Raw genomic sequence first — 22,584 nt, 5'->3', positions numbered from 1 at the left:
TTTTCTAAATTTCTATTTGTAACTATGAAAAGTAAATCTTAAAAATTCATGGGAAAGGAAATATTATACTAGGATATTCATGAACTAGTTGTGTTTCTAGTTTAAAGACTAAATTCTCTGTAAATACACAAAGTATTCTACAAAGCACCAACAAAGAAGCAAAAGAAAAAAAAACTTCCAAAGGAAAGAACAGGCCAGATCAGGCACTCAAGAAAAACAAACAAACAAACAAACAAACAAACAATCTAATCCTTCAATTTGGGGGTGGGGGGAGTACAGAAAGTATCAGGAAACGTGCCTCTAGAACACTCCAGAACTACTTTTCTTTGACCACTTCCTGACCACAGTCTACCATGGTCTAAAAGGAAAATTCACACCCAGCTTATCAGTACACTCAGAGAAAACATAGATGGAATCCATGAAGTATTTATATACTGTATCCTAATATGTAATCTTACAATCTTCCATTCTTGCAGCCATACCCATTTACATTCACCTACAGGCTGTTTATACAGTCCTGGTTCTTGCAAAAGGCTCTCTGCTATAAACTACAAGCTAGAATCCATGTCCTCAACAAAGTTTCACAGTCTCACCAAGGATTTAAATTTCAACACTTAAAAAGAATAGACTTCTGAGCTCAGAATACAGCTTAGTGGTAGAGCACTGACCTAGCATGTATAAAGAATTATGTTTGATCTCAGTATAGTAAGGGAAGAATAATAATAAAAAGCAGACACGAAGGCACATGCCTTTTTAAAAATTATTTTCTGTGTGCTGTGTTCTGCCTGCATATACATCTGCGTACCACGTACATGCTCAATACCCACAGAGGCCGAAGAGAGTACTGGACTCCCTGGAGCTGGAGATACAGATGCTTCTGAGCTACCATGTGGTGCTAGAATTGATCCCAGATCCTCTGGGAAAGGGTAGCCAGCGTACCTACCTCCTGAGCCATCTCTACAACCCCAGCGCATGCCTTTAATCCCAACACTCGGGAAGAGGCAAGAGAATTGGAAATTCAAGACACAACTCCATTACACAGTTAATTTCAAGGCCAGTCTGGGCTGCATAAAATTATCTCAATAGCCAGGTGTGGTGACTGTACATCCCTTTAATCCCTGTACTCCAGAGGCAGAGCAGAGGCAGACAGATCTCTGAATCTGAGGCCAGCCTGTCTACAGATTGACTTCAAGGACATCCAGCCAGGGTTACACAGAAAAATCCTGTCTTACAAAGGGGGAGGGGGTGCCTGGAGAGATGGCTCAGTGGTTAGGAGCACTGACTGCTCTTCCAGAGGTCCTGAGTTCAATTCCCAGCAACCACATGGTGGCTCACAACCATCTGTAATGGGATCTGATGCCCCCTTCTGGTGTGTCTGAAGATAGCAACAGTGTATTTATAACATAAAAGAAAAAATAAATTGTTTAAAAATTAAAAAAAAAACAACTTATCTCAAAAAGGAGAAAAAAGACACCTGAATAACTTTTAGACTATACTAGCAAACTGAATTAGGCCTCTTGCCTCTTTTTAGCCTGGAAGTTGATCTACTACACCAAAGCAAACTCCTGACACAAGCCAAAAAATAATCAACTGAACAAATTGTTTACAATTTAATGGTGTTTACTGTCTCCCATATGTAGACACTCTCCCATGATGTACACACACAGCCCTCTATTAGGATTACTTGATTTTATTTTTTAAAAGTTTCCGCTGGGGTTGGGGATTTGGCTCAGTGGCAGAGAGCTTGCCTAGGAAGCGCAAGGCCCTGGGTTCGGTCCCCAGCTCCGAAAAAAAAGAACCAAAAAAAAAAAAAAAAAAAGTTTCCGCTATGTTCTCTGAGCTAACTCTGAACTAGCCAGCTCAAGTGATCCCCCTGTCTCACATCGTCTCCCTTTTTCTCTTCTCTTCTTTTTCTATTGTTTAGAGAGTTGCAAGGGAATCTTTTAAAATAATTTTTAAAAATTATTTCTCTGTGTATGTGATGTGGGTAGGGGCATGGTATATGTGTCAAGGTCAGAGGACAACTTTTGAGAGTCTGTTCTTTTCTTCCACCATGGTCCTGGGGATCAAGCTCAGGCTATCAGACTCATACAGCAAGTGCCTTTCCCTGGGCAGTCACCACAAGTCCTTTCCCCTATTCTTTATTCATCTTAGTTTTGCTTTTCATTTTTTGCTTCAAAAGCCAAGGCCTCATGTAGCCCAGGCTGAGCTTAAACTGCTGGCGCCCTCCCACCCCATCTCCACTTCCCAAGTTTTGGGATCACTGTGTATTATCTACACTATACCTGCCTAGGGAAACCTTAAGGATGTCATTCCCCACCCCAACCCTAACCCCACCTCACCTCCAGTTCTTGGGACAGAACCCACGACTTTATGCATAGTAAACAAGCAGTCTATCAGTGAAGTACATCCTCATATCAAAATGTGTGAAAAAATACTTTTTTTCTTCTTACACTATCTCATTATATAATTAGTAGGATCCATTTTAGTAAACTGAATAGAAACACTTTCCTGGACCTGATAGGACCTGATTTCTTTGATGCATCAGAGTATCAAAACAATAGTTGTTACTGAACAACTTTTTGTGATATTATTATCACAGAGAGTCAACAATGTCTAAATTAAATTTCTTTTTAAAAGGACATAATTAAATGAATCAAGTATACAATATAAGGCCTATTTAAGAACAATTCTCTTTTACTCTGACAGACAAGCTATCTGTAAAGAAAGTGACTCGATATGGAGTCACTATCTAGAAGTCTCTCCTAGAAAGATTGGGCATGGGTGGCGGGAAAGAGACAGCTCTGTCAGCCTTAGAATTCATGCTTTACAGCCTTAGAAAGCTGTAAAGCATGAGTTTGGATGACAGAGCTCAAGTAAAAGGCTGGGGATGGTGGTAACCTACAATTCCTGCAATGAGAAAATGAGATCCAGAAACAGGTGGATCCCAGGATCCCAGCTCAATGGTCAGCTGGCTTAGCATATTTGACCAAAGACACAACAAGAGAGATCTTGTTTCAAACAAAAGGTGAAGGGCACCTGAGTAAAGACACTTCTTTTTTTTTTTTTTTTGGTTCTTTTTTTCCGGAGCTGGGGACCGAACCCAGAGCCTTGCGCTTCCTAGGCAAGCGCTCTACCACTGAGTTAAATCCCCAACCCCGTAAAGACACTTCTTTAGCCTTCATATACGTGAGGGAGTATACATGTGTGCGTACACACACACACACACACACACACACACACACAATGAGAAATATCAGTTTTATAAAGTTTCACCATCACAAGTAGTAAGGGTTTTAACTAAGAACTTGAGCATACCTGGGGAAAACTCAATTCTTATTCATAAGTACAACTGGAAATATGGTAAAAAGAATTTCTAAGGTTTCGATCCTAACCAAAAGCCTGAAGAACAAATAAGCAAAGTTTAAAGTTCAATAAAAAACCAGTAATGAAGCCAGAAATGGTGGCAAACACCTATAATGCTAGCATTTCAGAGGCAAAGGTAGGAGGATCAGCCATTTAGGACAGCCTCTGCTACACAGCAAGTTTGAGGTCAGCTTGGGCTATAATACGCCAACCCAATCCCAGCACTGGGGAGGCCATGACGGTGGCTCTAAGGTTTAAGAGAGTCTGGCTACACAGCAAGACTCTGTAAAAATTATAACCAACACTGACATGTTGTGGGCAAAATAGTAACCTCAGCACTTGAAAGTAAAGGCAGAAGTATCAGAAGTACAAAGTTATCCTCAACTCCATCATGGGTTTGAGTCCAGGCTAAATCTCACCTCAAAAGATTTAAAAAAAAAAAAGCATAAAGTCAAATTGAGCATAATAATACCTGTAATCCCAGCTACTCGTGAGGATGAGACAGAATGACTTGAACCTTCATGTCCAAGACCCTCTTGAGCAACAAGAATCCCACTCTTAAGAAGTATGTGTGTATGCGCTTAAAATTATCAATACATCAGACTCTACATATTTTTAAGAATTAGACTTAGAGGCTGCTAATTAGTACACAAGCACTACTTACAAGTAGACTTACAAGTCAAAACTGAAGGGTTCTCTAAGCTGGCTAATTAGTATCTTCTAAAGTGAGGTAGACAGCCAAGCCAAATGAGACCAGTCTTTTCTATAATTGCACAAGTTTTCTGTGAAATGAGTACATAGAAATGAGCAAATGGGGGCTGGGGATTTAGCTCAGTGGTAGAGCGCTTACCTAGGAAGCGCAAGGCCCTGGGTTCGGTCCCCAGCTCCGAAAAAAAGAACCAAAAAAAAAAAAAAAAAAAGAAAAGAAATGAGCAAATGAAGCTGGGCACAGGGGCATACACTTGTAATCACAGCACGTGGATGGCAGAGACAGAAAGTTTAAATCATACTCTGCTACTTCAAGGCCAGCCTAGGGTTCATAAAACTATCTCAAAAATATTGAGGCGGTGGGGAGAGATCTAGAACATCAGGATACTATCTGATCTAAAATATGTATGTGCTCCAGGTTAGCTTTTTAATAATGCTTTAAACTGTGAAATGAGAAATAATAGAACTGTTAAAGTGCAAATGACTGTTGTCCATTCAGATGCAAATGAATTTTCTGGTTGAGTATGAATCACTACAACACATATTCTCATTTTCACTTTTAGTGCTTTTCAAGGTTGAATATCACATAGCTCACACTGGCCTCAAACTCATTATATAACCTAGAATTATCTTGAACTCTTGATCCTTTTGTTTCCTCCATTAAGTGCTAGGATTAACAAATATTATCACATTCTTAATTTTATATCTGAACATTTCCTTGAGTAATTAATTAACCAAAGCCTTGATACAAGTTTTGGTTGGTTGGTTGGTGGGAATTAAACCTACCTAGGGTTTTATGTATGCTGAACATTTAATCTACCAAAGAGCTACACCTCAGCCCATGCTCAATTACTGTGTGTGACAGCCATGCTTCAGTCTGTAAAACTCACTTAAATAAGACAGGTATAATGGCACACACCTATAATCTCAGCACTAGAGGCTGATGCAGGAGGGTTATGACAAATCAGACTATGTGCCAAGCCATCCAGGTTATGGAGCAAGAACCCACCACCAAACCATCAAACAAACAAACATGTAATAGTTATTCCTATTTGGCTTACACATTAATTTGGATATTTTTATCTGAATAAATGTATCTAATGTTCTATAGAATTTTTTAAACACTAATATTTAAGGAAACTAAATTATCTTTCATTTTTCTGAGAGCTAACTGCCAGTGTTTGGTGTATGCTTGTAATCTCAGCACTCAGGAGATTGAAATAGAATTATGTAAGTTTAATTTTTTTCAAATCCTATTTTTAGTGACAGTTATTAAATGTTTTAACCTCTTTTATTGCCCACCACTCACCAGACGTAATGGGAAAGAAAAAGGAAGTGGACCTGTTTAGAAAGGTTCTTTGGAGCTACTCCCATCTCTGTTGTCTGGATATCGGCATTTCAGTTCACAGGCTAACAGACAGCAGCAGCTTGATCCACTCACAAACACTTCAAGGATACATCAGTTCTATAGTTCAGTTCTATAGATCTGGGTTAGCAACAGTGGTGACTTGACCTAGCAGAGACAGCCAGGCCCCAGTTTTGGCTCAAGACAACAGGAGGGATCAGCTTGAAACCCACAAGTTTTGAGCTATCTATACCAGCAAGCCAAGCGCTCTCTCTCTCTCTCTCTCAGTCACTCCATGGAGTCCTCCAAACATAGGTGTCCTCCACGTGTCTTGCCTCAGCATGGGTATTGCCTCAGCACAGGCATCCAATCAGCCCAAGTCTGAGAAGTCCCAACAAATGCAGCCCAGCTATACAATGTAAGGTGGACCGATACATGTGTGCTATTAGCAAAGAAATCTTTCATCACGTGTCCTTTCACATGCTTGCTTTAGCAGAACATCCTCTCTCCTGTGTCTGTTCAGTGAAACATTCCTTCACGAGTCTGTCTTAGTCTTTCACCTGTGTCCACTTCAGGAAATCACTCCTTCTTGTGTTTGTCCCAGCAAAACACCATCTAACACAACTGACTTTCCAAAGAGCCCTTAGGTTCCCACTTCAGGATTATATACTAAAAGGCCAGCAGAGACCACCTAGCAGGACCCTCTCAAAACAAAAACAGTATCAAGTACTCAAAGCTAGAGGCTAAAGCCCAAAAAGTTGAAAGTATAACACATCAAACATATTTAGTGACTGCTTATCTGCGTGCATATAATCTACAATTGATAGCATATTTTATGTTCAGAATACAATTAGTAAAATCTTACCTGTCTATAGTATTTTTCATATACAGGATTCCCACTTGACAACTAAAATAGAAATAAATAGCAATTATATTTTATCCAATAACTTCTTGTGATATAGTTTGCATTCATTCAAAATATATTTGAGAAACAAAGACAAAAAGTTAAGATCATTTCAGAAAGATTGGTTTTTTTGTGGGGAAGGGATCTGTTCTTCTTTGGGGACAAAGAGGAAAATGAGTGAACAGTCACAGGTTACAAAGAACCAGGAAAACAAAATCTAAGAGTTTTATTCAATCATAATTCTACCCAGAAACCCAATATATAACAGAAGTCAGTTTAAAGCTCTCTACAAAATGTCCATCCTCTACCCAAGTATCCATAGTACTTAAAAACCAATTCAAAGTCTACTTCAATAAAGTAATCAATAGAAGTCCAGGGATGCAGTACAGAAGGAAAGCATTAGCCTAGCATATAAATTGGCGTAAAACTGTGACCACAGCAACAACAAACAATTTGTGGTACACAAACTGTTGTACTGATGATGATCTGATGTCACCAGACTTGAATTGCTCATTTGCAGGCAGTGCCACTCGTTTCCCACCCCCGTTCAAAGGGTTCCTTGTTCAGCGGATGAACACAATAGCTCATCTGCAAGCCAGCCTGAAGTACCAATGCTCAAAAGCTCAGGTTTGCCTGTGCAGGAAGACGGAAGAATGCTCAGGGCAAAGAAGGTCATCTAAGAAGGTTCCAAGGTGACAGGAAAGCAGAAACTTAAAATTGTGGAAGGAAGAAAAGAGGGTGGATCTATCTACTTAGAAATAACATGCATATATGATGCATTTAACAAAGCTCAGCTGCAAAACAGGTAGTGCATGGACATGGTGGCTGGTAGATGCCTGCGTACCTAATGGAAGCCAGTCTGACCTATACAGCAAGACCATGTCTCAAACACACACACATATACAAAGAAAAAAAGAACTAATGAACAGGAGAGAACAGTATAAGATTTTGTAGAAGATAATTTATAAAGAGCACCATTATTTCATGAGTAGAAGTTAAAGAAATGGGGTTGGGGATTTAGCTCAGTGGTAGAGTGCTTGCCTAGCAAGCCCAAGGTCCTGGGTTCAGTCCCCAGCTCCGAAAAAAAAAAAAAAAAAAGAAAAAAGAAAAAAGAAGAAGTTAAAGAAATGAGGATACACAAAGGAAAACAAAGTCAAGAGTGACTGTGGGGGTGGGGAGACACGTGTAAAGATAGGAAGAACATAGGAAGTAACTTAAGATATAATTTTAAATGTCAGTTAACAATCTGAATGTCCAAAAAAGGGGTATTATTTAAGAAAGACCTGACAGGAGGGAGAAGAAAGGCATAGGTAGAAATACACATGCATAGTGGAATATATACTGTGTATAAATCAATATATATTCCAGATATGTTATGTATATACCAGACATATACACATATCTCTTACTTTCTGCTTTTCCTGAAAAGAAAAATTCTTTGATTTTTAGTTTTTGGGGACAGAGTCTCTGTGTAGCTCTGGCTGTCTTGGAACTCACAGATATCCACCTGCTTCTGCCTCCCAAGTGCTGGGATTAAAGGTGTGCACCACCAGTTTCAGAGTTCACTTTTCAGAGAGAGAGAAAAAATCAGAATATAAATTCTGGTTTTCCCACTCCACTATGCTTCCTAAGATGCCCATGGATCGCCTAGGACAGCCTTGATTCAGTTTGTTGTCCTGTCAGCTCATTCAGGTTGTCACTAGTTGTCTCGGATTTCTCACTTTAAAAATGAACTATTATTATTCATTACACTGAAATAATTAATGTAAACCTGGTTGGACCTAGTATACTTTCACTGTATACGAACTCCTAGCCACAGTATATGTTAATAGGGGCTAAGTATTGTAACAAATTAAACAACTGACAGCATTTGAAAGACAACTGATAGTTCCAGAGTCATCAGAACATCTTTCTTTCAAAGAAAATGAGCAGAGACATAAATTTGGCAAAGCGGCTTGCTGAGCAGCCTGACCCCCGAGCTCATCCCAGGATTCACATGGCAGAGGAAGAGAACTGACTTCCACAGTTGTCCTCCAACCTCCACACATGAGCCAGCACACACCACCGTCAATATATAAATTAACTTATTTTTTAATTTTTTTAAAGAAACCAAGCAGACTCATTAAAAAATATATCCCCAGACACAAGAAATATGAATAACTTCTTCTTTAATGTCTTGTAAAATAAAAGTATTTGCTAGTGGTGCTGTTGGCTATTTGGTAGTGTGGCTAGAAAAGTGGCACGTGCAGTGACACAGAAGGTCACCTGGCTCCCAGCTAGCTATTGCAGTGAGGAAACAGGTTAGGAACAAATCAACACTGTACAAGGAAACAATAGCCTGACAATTTAGCAGTTATTTTCCTATTCTTTGTATAGTAGTCTTATAATTACTTGTTCTGCTGTTCGGTAATCACTGTTTTATTATCTAATATGAGTCCTTTTAGGAGCAATGAGCTAAAAAAAAAAAAGCTGTTTAACACAAAACTAAGCACTTTATTTTCATTTTTCCAGAAAATGGGTGGGCAGAAGAGAACTTGCAGGAAACCCTCAAGGCTACTGATTATGGAAGTGTCAGGGTCATGGTTAATGCTGAATGTCGACATTCACGGATGCTTTCATATATAAATAGTTAGACGTTCTGGATGAAGCCAGCGTGGAATGCAAACTTCAACATGGCAACGTAGCAGGTTCATCAGACTTTAACAGCCGGAGTCTTTATAATGTCACAAGTTGCCTTATAAATCTTGCCTAAGTGCCTTAGTGGTAAATCTTTTTAAAACTAAGTCCTCCAAAACTTGGTGACATACTGTACAAAACTAGTTGGAAATCAACTGGTTTAATCAAGGATTAAAATTCAATGAAAACAACATGAAATTCTGTCTTTAAAAAAAAAATGTGGGCTAGGGAGATGGCTCAGTGAGGAAGTTTCATGGGCACACATGAGGACCTCGGTTCAAATCCCCAAAACCCACATAAAAACCAGGCAGGACATGTGTACCCACAAGCCCAGCACTAAATCAACAGGTGGATCCCAGGAGCTTGCTGGCCAACCAGCCTAGTAGAAATGGAGCGCTTCTGGTTCCGAGACCCCATATGAAGGGAGCAAGGTGGACAACAACAGAAAGACATCAGACATCCATCTCTGTCCTCTGCATGACAGAGGCCCATGCACATGAACATATCACACACACACAACACACACAAATGGAAAAAGTGCCAAAAGAAACTTAGCTTTTGAGGCACAGCAATTACCAATTTTATTAAAAACTTTTGCTATGACAGTAATTGCAGATTTCAAAAGCACAGGAGACATGAACAAAATGATGAGAAGTAAAACAGAACAGAAGACTTCATTTTGGAATTCTGTATTTTGCTCTGGAAGTTAACTGTATCAAGAGTCTTTCATTTTTAACTGGATAAATTTCTATTCTATATTAGAAAGGGATAAAATATAAAAGGTGTACAAAATTCGGGATCTAAACTCAATAGAACATGCGAAATAAACATAAACAGAGCACTTATAATCTCCCGCTTATAATCCCAGTAATGGAAATTGAGGCAATGGTGGTACACGCCTTCCAGGCTGCCTGGGCTACATAATATCAAGGCCAGCCTAGGCTACAGAGGTAAAAGCCTAGCTCAAAAGAGAAAAGAGAACTAAATGGAACTATCCCCCAAATGTGTAGAATGTTAAATATTTGTAACATCTCTTTTCATTCTTAAAAATGTCCCAGTTTGAATTAAAATAAAAAAATATATGATTACCGACCTAAAGGTAAATGTTTGTTTTGAAAAAAAAATCAAAGATAATAAGGAGTTGATTTTACTAAATTGGCATACAAAGGAAAATTTTAAAATCATAAATAAGAAATTCTGAGCTCCAAGACAGGCAGTGGTGGCACACACCTTTGATCCCAGCACTTAGGAGGCAGAGACAGGTAGAGATCTCTGAGTTCAAGGATAGCCAGGGCTGCACAGAGAAACTCTGTCTCCAACCACCAACCTCCGCCCCCGCCCCAAAAGAAACCTGTGAGCTCCAAACTGTCCCTTATCCATCAATACTATATAGATTCACTAGCTACTGCGAAAACATGTAAGAAGGCAGGAGTTTATTAAGGTGAGCAAAGTCTATTACTACACGAATGTAATTACAGGTAAGAGCAGAAAAAGTCATCCAAATTGCCAAGTCACTCATATCAAGCAAGATGAACTCAGAATGTTTTTATGTGCCTCAGTAAAACCAGCTCTTGTCTCTGTTGCTTAACTAGAAACATGATCACTTTTTAGATGTTAAAAAAGCACACATGATGAACACAAATATCCAAAGGAATGACTAAAGTGTTCACAGAGGTTGTCTCTGGGAAATAGGATTATATATGGTTTTACATTCTCAGTAAACACTATGCATTCTCCGAAGATCCTTTATAACAAGAATAGTTATATAGTGAGATGAAGTTTTGATTTGGAAAAAATAAAAACCTAAAAATAATTGTACAAAATTGCACATGAGCCTTTTTAGCAATGAAGTGAAATTTCTAAAGGGAAACTTTTAAATCACAGTTGTCTACATAAAAAATTTAAGTTCTGTTATAAATTAAAAGCATTATTCTTTATCAATTTTGACATATATCCATAAATATAAGAGAAATTTCTTTTAAAAAGTAAGTTGCAAGCCAGGCATAGAGGTAGACGGAGCTCTGTGAGTTCAAGGCCAGTTTTGTCTACCAAGAGTGTTCCAAAATAGTCGGAACTACATAGAAAAACCCTGTCTCAAAAAAAAAAAAAAAAAAAGGTAAATTGCTACATATTACTACACAGTCTGTATATATGCATTTATAAATATATTTTTTCAGTTTCTTTCTGTAGGTGTATGAGTGGTGAGGCTATGCTATATACATACATGGTTTTCCCCCAAAGACTGGCATGTCATGTCTATGCTTGCCACATCTTTTCATTATTATAATGGAGGGGCTAGTTGGAGGAGAAATATAGACAAAAACAAGAAATAAGTAGCATCCAGGCTAGAAGAGGTAGATCCCTATTAACAGAGAATAAGATCCTTTATAAAGAATCCATTAAAATGAACAAAGTTACCAAGGTTATAAGAAATAAAAATCAATATATAAAAGTGATTGTATTTTATGCACTCACAGTAAGTTTGAAGATAAACTTAAATTCCATTGACAGCAGCATAAAAAAGAACAGCATATTTAGGAGTACATCTAAAAACTGTAAAAGAGTTTCTGAAAAACTATTAAGGCATTGTTGAGTAAAAGTTTTAAAATATATAATAAAGCTGAGCAATGGTGGTGCCTGCCTTAAATCCCGGCACTCTGGAGGTAGAGGCAGGAGGATCTCTGTGAGTTTGAGATCAGCCTGGTCTACAGATCAAGTTTCAGGACAGCCAGGACTACATAGAGAAACCCTGTCTCAGAAGAAAAAGAACACTGCACTGTACATGTTTAGACAAACAGATGAATAGAACAGAATTATGAATTCAGAATAAATTAATCATTTATGGGATGCTGCACCACAACTAAAACATACCAACAAGCAAAAATACGAAATTGGATCCTTCCCATCCTATACAAAAATTAACTCAAACGACCAGAGATAGAGCAGTGAGTGGGTAAGGGTGCATGTCTCTAAGCCTAGCAACCTGAGTTCAACAGCAAGAATCCTTATGGTAGAGAGTGACAGCTAACTCCCACAAGCTGTCTTTTGACCTAATACATACATACATACATACATACATACATACATACATACATACATACACACACACACATACATACACACAAATAAGTGTTTAAAAATCTTCTTTTTTAAAGATTTATTTATTGAGTACACTGTTGCTGTCTTCAGACACACCAGAAGAGGGCATCAGATCTCATTACAGATGGTTGTGAGCCACCATGTGGTTGCTGGGATTTCCAGCCCTAAAAATCTTTTTTTAATTAGCTAAAAATGTATCAATCAAGGAACAATATAAAGCCTAAAACTTAAAAAAAAAAAAAAAAAACTTTCTTGGCCAGGTGTGATGACTCAACCCTTTAATCTCAATACTCAGGAGTCAGAACCAGAGAAATCTTAAATTCCAGGCCAGCCACACAGTACACGGTAAAACCTGTCTTTAGAAAAAAGTGTGTGTTGAAGACAAATCTTTATAATCTTGGATCTGGCAGAGGATTCTTAGACTTCAAAAGTATAAGCAGAGGGGCTGGGGATTTAGCTCAGTGGTAGAGCGCTTACCTAGGAAGCGCAAGGCCGGGGGTTCGGTCCCCAGCTCCGAAAAAAAGAACCAAAAAAAAAAAAAAAAAGTATAAGCAGAAAAGGAATGGTAGTGCAGATCTGTAATGCTAGCTAGACCTTAGCAGCTAAAGGCAGGAGGATAGAAGATCAGGAGATGAAGGTTACCCTCAGTTATAAAGCAAGTTCAAGATTGGCCTAAGCTATGTGAGGCCTTATCTGTAAAAAAATAAAAATAAAGTGACTATGTCCACACTAGGGATGCTGAGGCAGGAAAATCACGATTTTGATGTTTTTATTCCCAATTTCAAACAATCCCCCCCTTTTTTAAAGATCATCTCATAATCACAGAGTTTGTTAAATTTTTATAATAGGACGGGGGGGGGGGTTTACAAGAAAAGAAGTTTTGACACCTTAATCCGTGCATACTGACACTGCCAAAATTCATGTGCTAAGGAAAATCAGTCATGAAAAGCAGTGGAAATATACGAGAGAAGACTTACCAAGCACAAACACAAATCAGGACATTTCCACCAAGTGTGGCTCAGAGCAGAGTCAACAGAATCAGTTTTAAATTGTTCTGAAGTACCAGATGGTCCAGAATCCACCCACAAGGCCATGCATAAAAGTATGCCAAGGAAGGAGGAAAAGAACAGAATGTAGAGAACAGACTAAGAACAAAAGCAACATAGATGCAAACTAAAACATTTCAATCTTACTCACTCACGTTTAGTGCCAATTTACAATAAATAAAGTTTAATCAACTATAAGTGGCCTTTGTAACCAAATCAATCTGCTTAGCTTAAGTCCTTCTAATCAGACCAAGCATGGTGATAGGCCTGTACGCTCAGCCCTCAGAAGGCTCTTACAGAGAACAGTTCCCAACACTCACACGATGGGTCACAGCCTTCGGTAACTTAACTTCAGTTCTAGGAGAGCCGACACCCTCATCTAACCTCCATAAACACAGGGCACACGCACACAGCACACATGCGTGCATGTAGGCAGCAAAAACTCTCAGACACATAAAACAATTTAACAAAATAGGGATTTGGGGCTGGAGATAAAGTTCAATGGCACTGCACTTGCCTAGCCACTTAAGTAAGACCTTGGCGTCAATATCCAGCAATGAAGGAGAAAAAGATCTAAATCTGGCAAAAGCTCTAAGAGAAAGGCTATAAATTTTAAACATAAAAAAAAAAAAAATAAGCAGTTTACAAAAATAAAACAAAATAATCATTTTAACCTTACCCATAATTAAAGAAATGACAAACTGAAATGGTGAAATCTAATTATTATATCAAACTGACATAATAATATGTCATAATAAATATACTATATCAAATAAATCAAAAAAGGCTAAGAAAAAATGGCATTATCAAACAGTGGCTGCACTACATAGCATAAATATACCATTTGCGGGGCTGGAGAGATGGTTCAGTGTTAAGAACACTTATTGCATTAGACCTAAGTTCAATTCCCAGCACTCCCATGGCAATTCACAACTGTTCAAAACTCCAGTTTCAGGGGATCTGATGCTTTCTTATGACCTCCACAGGCACTAGGCATGCACATGGTACACATCTGAATATCACACAAGCAAGCAAAACACTCATAAATCTAAAAAAAACCTTTTAAACCATTTGAACTAATAATTACATCCACCAAAAACTAAGCCATGTAGCTACCAGGCACAAGAACATGTAAAATATTTACTACAGTGCTAGTAACAATGAGAAACTGTAAACAACAGAAATGTTCATCATTAAGTTGACTAAGTTATTTAAACTAAGGTTATTCACACACAAGACTACCCTGAAAATGTTTAAAATAATGAGGGTATCTATATGCACTAACACAGAACCTCCTATATAAAATAAACTAAAATTAATAAAGTTGTAAAGCAGCAGCTCATCAAAATAACTTTTAAAAGATACATTGAGAGAAAGAGAAAGATCATTATAGAAAATACACGCACACATACACACACACACACACACACACACACAAAAACTAACAAGAATATCTCCTTCTGGGAAATGGAAATGGATTAAAGGCCTGAAGCAGGTAGTAAACTAGTGTTAACTGTATTTTTTTCATATCACATTCATGTTCCCTTTAATTTCTGATGATAATATGACCCTCAATATCCTCTAGTAATGATAATAATAGCCTAGTTATTTGGTTATTATAAAGGTCAAATGAAAGAGCATAAAATACTTTTTAAATTACAAAGCAGAAAACAAAATTAAAAATTACTTTTCAAGCTGAATTCTCTAAGCCAATTATAATAATAAAAATTATCATAATTTCTCTAAACACAAAGATTAGACTATTTAAAATTAAATCTACCAGACATAACAATGTATGCCTAGTATGTGTAAAGCACATACTAGGTTCTTAGCAAGACACACAAACTCAACGGAGTAAACTAAATTAATTTAACTTAAAAAAAATTTAAAGAAATCTAAAGGGAAGGGGGTGTGGTTCAGTATTAGAGCACTTGTCTAATATGCATAGGCCCTGGGTTTAATCACCAGCATTTAAGAGAAGTTTAATTCTATATTAAGGGTACTGGGATGTGACTCAGTTGGAGGATCCAATATGGTATAAAAACAGCTGCAGTAGCACAAGATCCCAGAACTGAGAAAGGGAGGCAGTAGGATCAGAAGTTCAAGGTTATCCTCAGCTATAAAACAAGTTCTAGGCCAACATGGAATAAATAAGACTCTGCAGGAAGATAGAGACAAAAAAACAAATCTAAGTGTGGTATAACCTTAAAATATAGTTTTATTTTGTCATTGATGTCAGTTTAAGTAAATTTGCAAGTGTCATATAAAAGTGCTCAATCAGTTGCTAACAGAAGGAATACATACTCACTATTAAAAGTGAGTTAATTAAAAGCTATAATTAATGATATTATAAAATCTTAAGTGTTTTTTCTTCCAGACTTCTTCCTATATATGTTTAACTGAGATCATTTTTCTGAATTCAATCTCAAAAAAAAAGAATCTCTGTGAGGCTATTTTCCTGCTTTTGTTTTCAGAGTCACAATTTTATTAAATGAAAAACTCACAAAGAAGTTTTTCTATTTCTTTGGAACACAAGTGAAATGCCCTAATGAGCATTTAAGGGGAGGCAACTGGAGACAGTATACAAGCCTGTTACCAACACTAGCTTGTAAACAAATGAAAATAAAGAAAAGCACTCAATCAGGAGACTGCTGAACAAACCCACTGGTCCTAATTAATTTTACTACAGCAATCCTTCCCAAGTGCTGAACATCCCAAACCATTTTAAGAATGACTAGCTGTAGATAAGATGGATGAAGCAAAGAAGTGCAGGCTGACAGGAACCGGATGTAGATCTCTCCTGAGAGACACAGCCAGAATATGGCAAATACATAGGCGAATGCCAGTAGCAAACCACTGAACTGAGAACGGAACCCCCGTTGAAGGAATCAGAGAAAGGACTGGAAGAGCTTGAAGGGGTTCGAGACCCCATATGAACAACAATGCCAACCAACCAGAGCTTCTAGGGACTAAGCCACTACCCAAAGACTATACATGGACTGACCCTGAACTCCAACCTCATAGGTGCAATGAATAGCCTAGTAAGAGCACCAGTGGCAGGGGAAGCCCTTGGTCCTGCTAAGACTGAACCCCCAGTGAACGTGATTGTTGGGGGGGAGAGCGGTAATGGAGGGAGGATGGGGAGGGGAACACCCATATCGAAGGGGATGGGGAGGGGTTAGGGGGATGTTGGCCTGGAAACTGGAAAGGTAATAACAATTGAAATGTAAATAAGAAATACCCATTAATAAAGATGGAGGGAAAAAAAAGTTAATGCAAAAAAAAAAAAAAAAAAAAACTAGCTTCCATTAAGTAAGCAGAAATCTCCTTAGTATGCCGGGTATACTCAATTATAAAAAGTACAAGAGACAAAATATAAATAGTACAAGAGACAAAAAGGAAAACATCATAATAGAAACTCAAATCTGTCACATTGACTAAAATATTCACTTTCTGACTGTGAGGTTGTAATTTTCAAACACTAACCTCTGTTTATTGTCATAATTGTTACATTGAAGCAATAAATTGGTATGTTTACTAACTAGTACATGTAATGGTTCAGATCCCACCCAGCCAGCCCCACGTTCTGGCTTGTTTTTTAAATGAAATAAAAAATAAACATCAAAATGATACATACGCACCTGTAATACCAGCTCATAGGAGACTGACCATATTACAATGAAAAGAGAGACCAACTCTCAAAACAAATGAATAAATAAATAAACACCAGAAACTGAAGTTGTGGGATACTTTCCTCTCCAGCTTTCAAAATTTCTGTAACAAAATTATATCATTTTTAAAATTAAAAAGCATCAACATCAAAACTACATATGCCAGGATCTTAAGCTGAAGAAGAAGACTGGGACTCCAGGTCACAACACGAGGAAACACTGTCTCAAATAAACAAAGCACTGCTCCACCATTTACTGCTTCAGGCCTCTGAGTCTGATTTGGGATTTTTGCTGTTGTTCATTGTTTGAGTTTTGGTTTAAGACAGGGTTCTTCATATAGCCCAGACTAACTCTGAACTTGCTCTGTAAGCAATCCTGATCGTCCTCCGGCCATTGCACTCGGCACTTAGAATTACAGATGTACACTAACACTGTCTTCAGTTTGGTTTTTGGTTTTTTTGTTTTTAAAGATAGGGTCTTACTATGCTTCAAAGCCTGGCCTAGAACTCACTAGGCCAAGGGCAGCCTCAAATATACGATTCTCCAGCCCTAGCCTGCTAAAGTACTTATTGTTTTTGGGTCATACAGAAAGTTTTTGGGTTGTTTTGTCTGTTTCTAAAGTCACAATTTACAAGTACTTCTAGATTAAGTGCTTGTTGTCAGTATAAGGACCTGAATTTGATCCCTAGAACCACATAGTAAGAGAGAACCAATTCCCCAAAACTGAGATACACAGGCATTAAGCTTGAACACATAGAAAATAAGTAAAGTTTTTAAAAAGTTATTATAAAAGATAAATCATGGCTAAGCATGGAGACACATACCTTTATTAATCCCTGTACCCAGAAGACAGACAAGAGGCAGTTATCTCAGTTGGAAGCCATCCTGTTCTACACAGCCAGTAAGCTGATCACAGCGATCAGAGCTTCAAAGTGAGAACCTGTCAAACAGGTGTGTTTGTCAAACAAACACAAACAAAAACACTAGACCATGGGTTTAGATCAGTGGTAAAACACAGAGCACTGCACAGCCTCAAAAAAAAAATCTTTATGTACTAAGATAAAAGAAAAACTTCAATTCAGCTGAACTGCCTAATAAGTATTTAAGAAATTCATAACACCGTATTTTGAAAAATAAAAAGCTCATAGTGAAGTGTATTAATATACCCACAACTTATCAAGGTACCAACAAATGAATTAATGTCTTAGCAAAATTTGTTAATAAAATTGGTAATTTCTATGTTTCAAAAAGCTAAGTTTCTTTTGGAGCTTTTTAAATTTGCGCACGGGCGTGTGTGTGTGTGTGTGTGTGTGTGTGTGTGTGTGTGTATGCGTGCGCGCATGAGTATGTGTGCACACTCGTGTGTGATATTCATGTACATGTACCCTTGTGCATGCACATGCAGAGGTCAGAGAAGGATGTCTGGGGTGTTTCTTTGGGACCAAAGCTTCTCTCCCCGAGAGACTTACGACCAGGCTGAGCATCTTTACTCTCAACACCCAAGATCTCTGCGAGTGCTTCACAGGTGTTTCAGCTCAAAACTCAAGAGCACCTCTGGGTACTGGAATTAAAGGCAGGCAAGAGTTTAAAAAGAAGTTGTGATGGCTAGTTTAATGTCAACTTGACACAAGCTATAGTCATCTGAGAGGCAGGAACCTCAATAGAGAAAATCCCTCCACAAAACCTGGCGGCAGGCAAGCCTATACAGTATTTTCTTAGTGATTAATGGAGGAGAGGGCTAGTTCATTGTGGGCGGGGTCACCCTTAAGCTGGTGGTCCTGGGTTCTATCAGAAAGTAGGCTGAGCAAGAGAGTAAGCAGCACCCCCTCCATGATCTCTGTATCTCTGGCCTCCAGGTTCCTGCCCTGTTTGAGTTCCTGTCCTGATTTCCTTCATTGATGGACATTTCCTTCATTGATGTGGAAGGGTCAGCCAAATAAACATCTTCCTCCCCAACTTGCTTTAGGTCATGTTGTTTCCTCACAGCAACAGTCATCCCTAAGAAAGAAAGTCCTAGGTCAGGCATGGTGCACACCTCTACTCCCAGCCTTCCGGAGCCCTGAGCAGACTGATCTCTATTGAGACCAGGCCAGCTCAGGCTGCACAGTTAGAGTTAATGAGGAAACAGCCAGTGGTAGAGTGGTTGCCTAGCATTTGGAAGGCTCTGGGTTTTATACAAAGTGCTCAGAAACAAAAAGAAAAGCAAAGAAAGTACTCAAAAACAGAAAGAAACCTTTACTTGTCCTTTCTATAATCTACAAAAAAAAAAAAAAAAAAGCAAAAATTGAATCTTTCTTTCTTTTTTTTTTTTTTTTTTTTTTTTTGGAGCTGAGGACCGAACCCAGCCAGGGCCTTGTAGGCAAGCACTCTACCACTGAGCTGAATCCCCAATCCCAAATTGAATCTTTCTTATTCAAAATTTTCCCTTTATTTTTCTTTTTCTTCCTTCCTACCCTTCCCATATCCAGTTTCTCCCCTCCATTCATGGCCTCTTTTATTATTATTCATACTCGCGCGCGCGCGCGCGCGCGCGCACACAACAGTGAATATGTAAATACAACTGCTCGGTTCATTTGGTATGGCTCGTACATGTTTTTTGGGCTGATGACCTGGTATTAGATAACCAGTTAGGGGTTCATCCCTGGGAAAGCCTGATTCCCCCCCTCTCTGCATTCAGTAGCTGCCCACAGCTCTTCATCTAGGAGCTGGGACTGTTTTCTGTTTCTTCATACAGAAGCTCTCTGTAGCCGAAACTTAACTTTGTTGCCCTTCTGGCCTCACATTCACAGTAATCCTGTCTCAGAGTCCCACTTCCTGGGATAGCCTGAGCTATCACATAGGATTTGAATTTTACTTATCAACAAGAAAAGTGAAAACAACTGAAATGAGAAAAAAAAAGTTGGACAACACTAAATACGGTGAGAAAACCAACACTTCGTTAGGTATGATTTACAAAACAGAACGTCAGAGAATTTAATAACGTTCAAAGTCTTCTATTAAAATTTAAGCTCCATGTTTTTTGTCTTGAAGCTTCAAAAATTATTATTTTGTTTGCTAGCATATTCTAAGTAGCTACACTAATTCTTGGCAAATAGTAAACGCTAACAATATGTATTGGAGAATATTTTTAAATTCACTTATTTTTATTTTATGAATATGGGTGTTTTGCCTGCAAGTGTATCTGCACCTCCTAAGTGCTGTGCCTCCGGAGGCTCGGATGAGGCTGGGTCTCCTGGAACTGGGGTTACAGATGGCTGTTAGCCACCACACAGGTGCTGGGAATTGAACCGCTGTGGATCTATCTCATATCTATATTATGATATATTATGAGCTATTACTCATACCATATTTTATTGGCAATGCTGGAAATGGCACTCATAATCTAACATTCTATCATCTCTAAAAGACAAAACGTAATCTCAATCTTCAGTTAAGAGAGGACTATTTGGGTTGGGGATTTAGCTCAGTGGTAGAGCGCTTGCCTAGCAAACGCAAGGCCCTGGGTTCGGTCCCCAGCTCCGAAAAAAAGAAAAAGAAAAGAAAAAAAAAAAAAAAAGAGAGGACTATTTGGCAGGCATTCAAAAGGCAAGAGAAATATAAACTACAACATTTTTCACATTTTTCTCTAATTTGTTGTTTTAGTTAAAATGATAAAGGCCAAAAACCTAAAAATCCAACCCTAATGCAATGTGTTACATCTACTACTTTAAAAAATATTTACAAAAGCCAGGCATAGCAACGCATGTGTTTAATCCCTGCACCTGGGAGGCTGTTGAATCCTGACAAGCATGGTCTACATAGGAGTCCAGGACAACCAGAGCTAGAGACTCTGTCTCTAAAAAACAAACAAAACTCATACACAGAGACACGCTGGCTGAATGAATGAACGAACGAATGAACAATTGAATGAACTAACCTGTTCCAAACATCATTCATTACCAGAGCCAGAAACTAGCATCAAAGAGCTCTTTAACAGTTCTGGCATAGACACAGAGTTATCAATCACTCGCTCCCAAATAAACAGAGGGAAAGAGATGAAATCTAACATGTCCTTTGTGGGCCCAGTGGCACACATCCATAATCCCAGCTTCTTGGGAGACTGGGGCAGAAGGATCACTTAAGTCTAAGAACCTGGACCAGAAAGGTAACATAGCCATACACTTCGAGCTCTCCTCATGTCTCTGCCCTGAAGAATCTCCCATTTGAGTATACCATCTCTAACTGTTAGAAGAGTAGAAAAGAGAAACACAAGGTAACATAAATAGATCAATAATGAATGTGAAACCAGCCTACACCATTATCTGACTTAGTTCAAGCAGCTAAAAAAAAATTTTAAACAAAAAGTGTGAGGAACTGAGGAGATGGCTCAGTAGGTAAAAACACTATGTAACATGAGGAGTGGAATTCAAATCCCCAGTACCCACATAAAAACCCAGCACAGCAGAGCATGCCTCTAACCCCAGCACTGAAGAACAGGAACAAGCTGGCCAGCCTAACAGAAACAACAAGCTCTCATTCACTGAGAGGCCAGTCTCAAGGCTGCAAGGCAGAAAGTGATGCAGGAAGACACCTGACATCCTCCCCTAGTCTCTTCCTGCTCACCAACAGGCACAGGAACCTGCACAATCATGTGCATGCACTGCACACCACACACGCACACACACACACACACACACACACACACACACACACACACACGCACGCGCGCGCACACACACACACACACACACACACACACACACACGTTAATAAAACCAAGGACTGGAGAGATGGTTCAGCTCAAGTAAATCGCACCTGTGACTCTTGCAGAGGACCCAGGTTCAGTTCCCAGTAGCCATATGGTAGTTTATAACCATCTATAACTCTAGTTTCAGGGGATTTGACACCCTCTTCTGACTTATGTGGGCACCAGACATGCATGTGGTATACATATACACATGCAAGCAAACATTCATACATACATAATTAATTAATTTTATCTAAGAACTACAAATTTACTAAGTTTGAAGGAAAAAGATACATTAGTAAATACTAAAAAAAAACCTGAGGTCCCCACCCCCGTGTCTTTACAATATAATTTCACTGCATCTTATTCCAAATTGACTTATTTGAATTATCAATTTAAGTTCAAACATGAGATCCTAAAGAATAATCCCTCTTAACGATTCAGTATTCACTCTGGATGCATTTTAACACCTAAATATACAACCACAAGAACATACGCAAATTATGAAAATGACTATAAAACTGAGAGCCTGAAGCAAATTTCCAGAGATAAATGATAGTGAACAGAAACTAAAAACACAGTGCGATCCAGGGAGAAAAGAAAGTGGGCACACAACCAAGAAGCAATTCTACAGAAGTCTTCAAGGGAGCAAAACCTTTAAGAGGGGAAAACTGCCAGAATTAGCCAACAGAGTCAGAATACAAGTGCCTGCCAACAGAGATCATGTTTAAGGCCGGTCACTATCTACACTCAGAAAGCCAACACCCAAAAGTCAATGTTTCCAGTCCTCAAATTCGAGTTTCAGAAGGACCCTTCCAAACAGATTCATGACCAAGACTGGACCATCTTAAAAGTTCTTCCCTGTTCAATGCCAGTCAAAACACAATGACCCACAGGAAATAAATATGGAAATGTAAAGTGAAGTTTATGAGGTTATGCCTGAAAGCTGTGGCTCTTTTACCTGAGGGTGTGTGTGTGTGTGTGTGTGTGTGTGTGTGTGTGTGTACACTGTAAGACACACATACATATATAGTATACATAAA

The 22,584-nt window shown here is 38.6% G+C and overlaps 1 protein-coding gene across 5 annotated transcripts in view; it reads right to left on the bottom strand.

Moving 5' to 3' along the window:
* The window catches only part of Eps15 (epidermal growth factor receptor pathway substrate 15), a 100,224-nt gene that overhangs the window by 76,003 nt on the left and 1,637 nt on the right, over positions 1-22,584 (bottom strand). For all 5 annotated transcript variants that reach the window (NR_158458.2, NM_001365390.1, XM_087549162.1 and 2 more), the window contains 1 exon segment: positions 6,285-6,326. Coding sequence is in view for 4 of the 5 variants with exons in the window: in NM_001365390.1 (NP_001352319.1) it covers positions 6,285-6,326 (42 nt within the window). In the remaining variant the exon portion in view is untranslated.

The sequence above is a fragment of the Rattus norvegicus genome, chromosome 5 (genome assembly GCF_021556685.1).
Source record: "Rattus norvegicus strain SHRSP/BbbUtx chromosome 5, alternate assembly SHRSP_T2T, whole genome shotgun sequence".
Lineage (NCBI taxonomy): Eukaryota > Metazoa > Chordata > Mammalia > Rodentia > Muridae > Rattus > Rattus norvegicus.
This window is presented reverse-complemented; position numbering and strand designations above follow the sequence as displayed.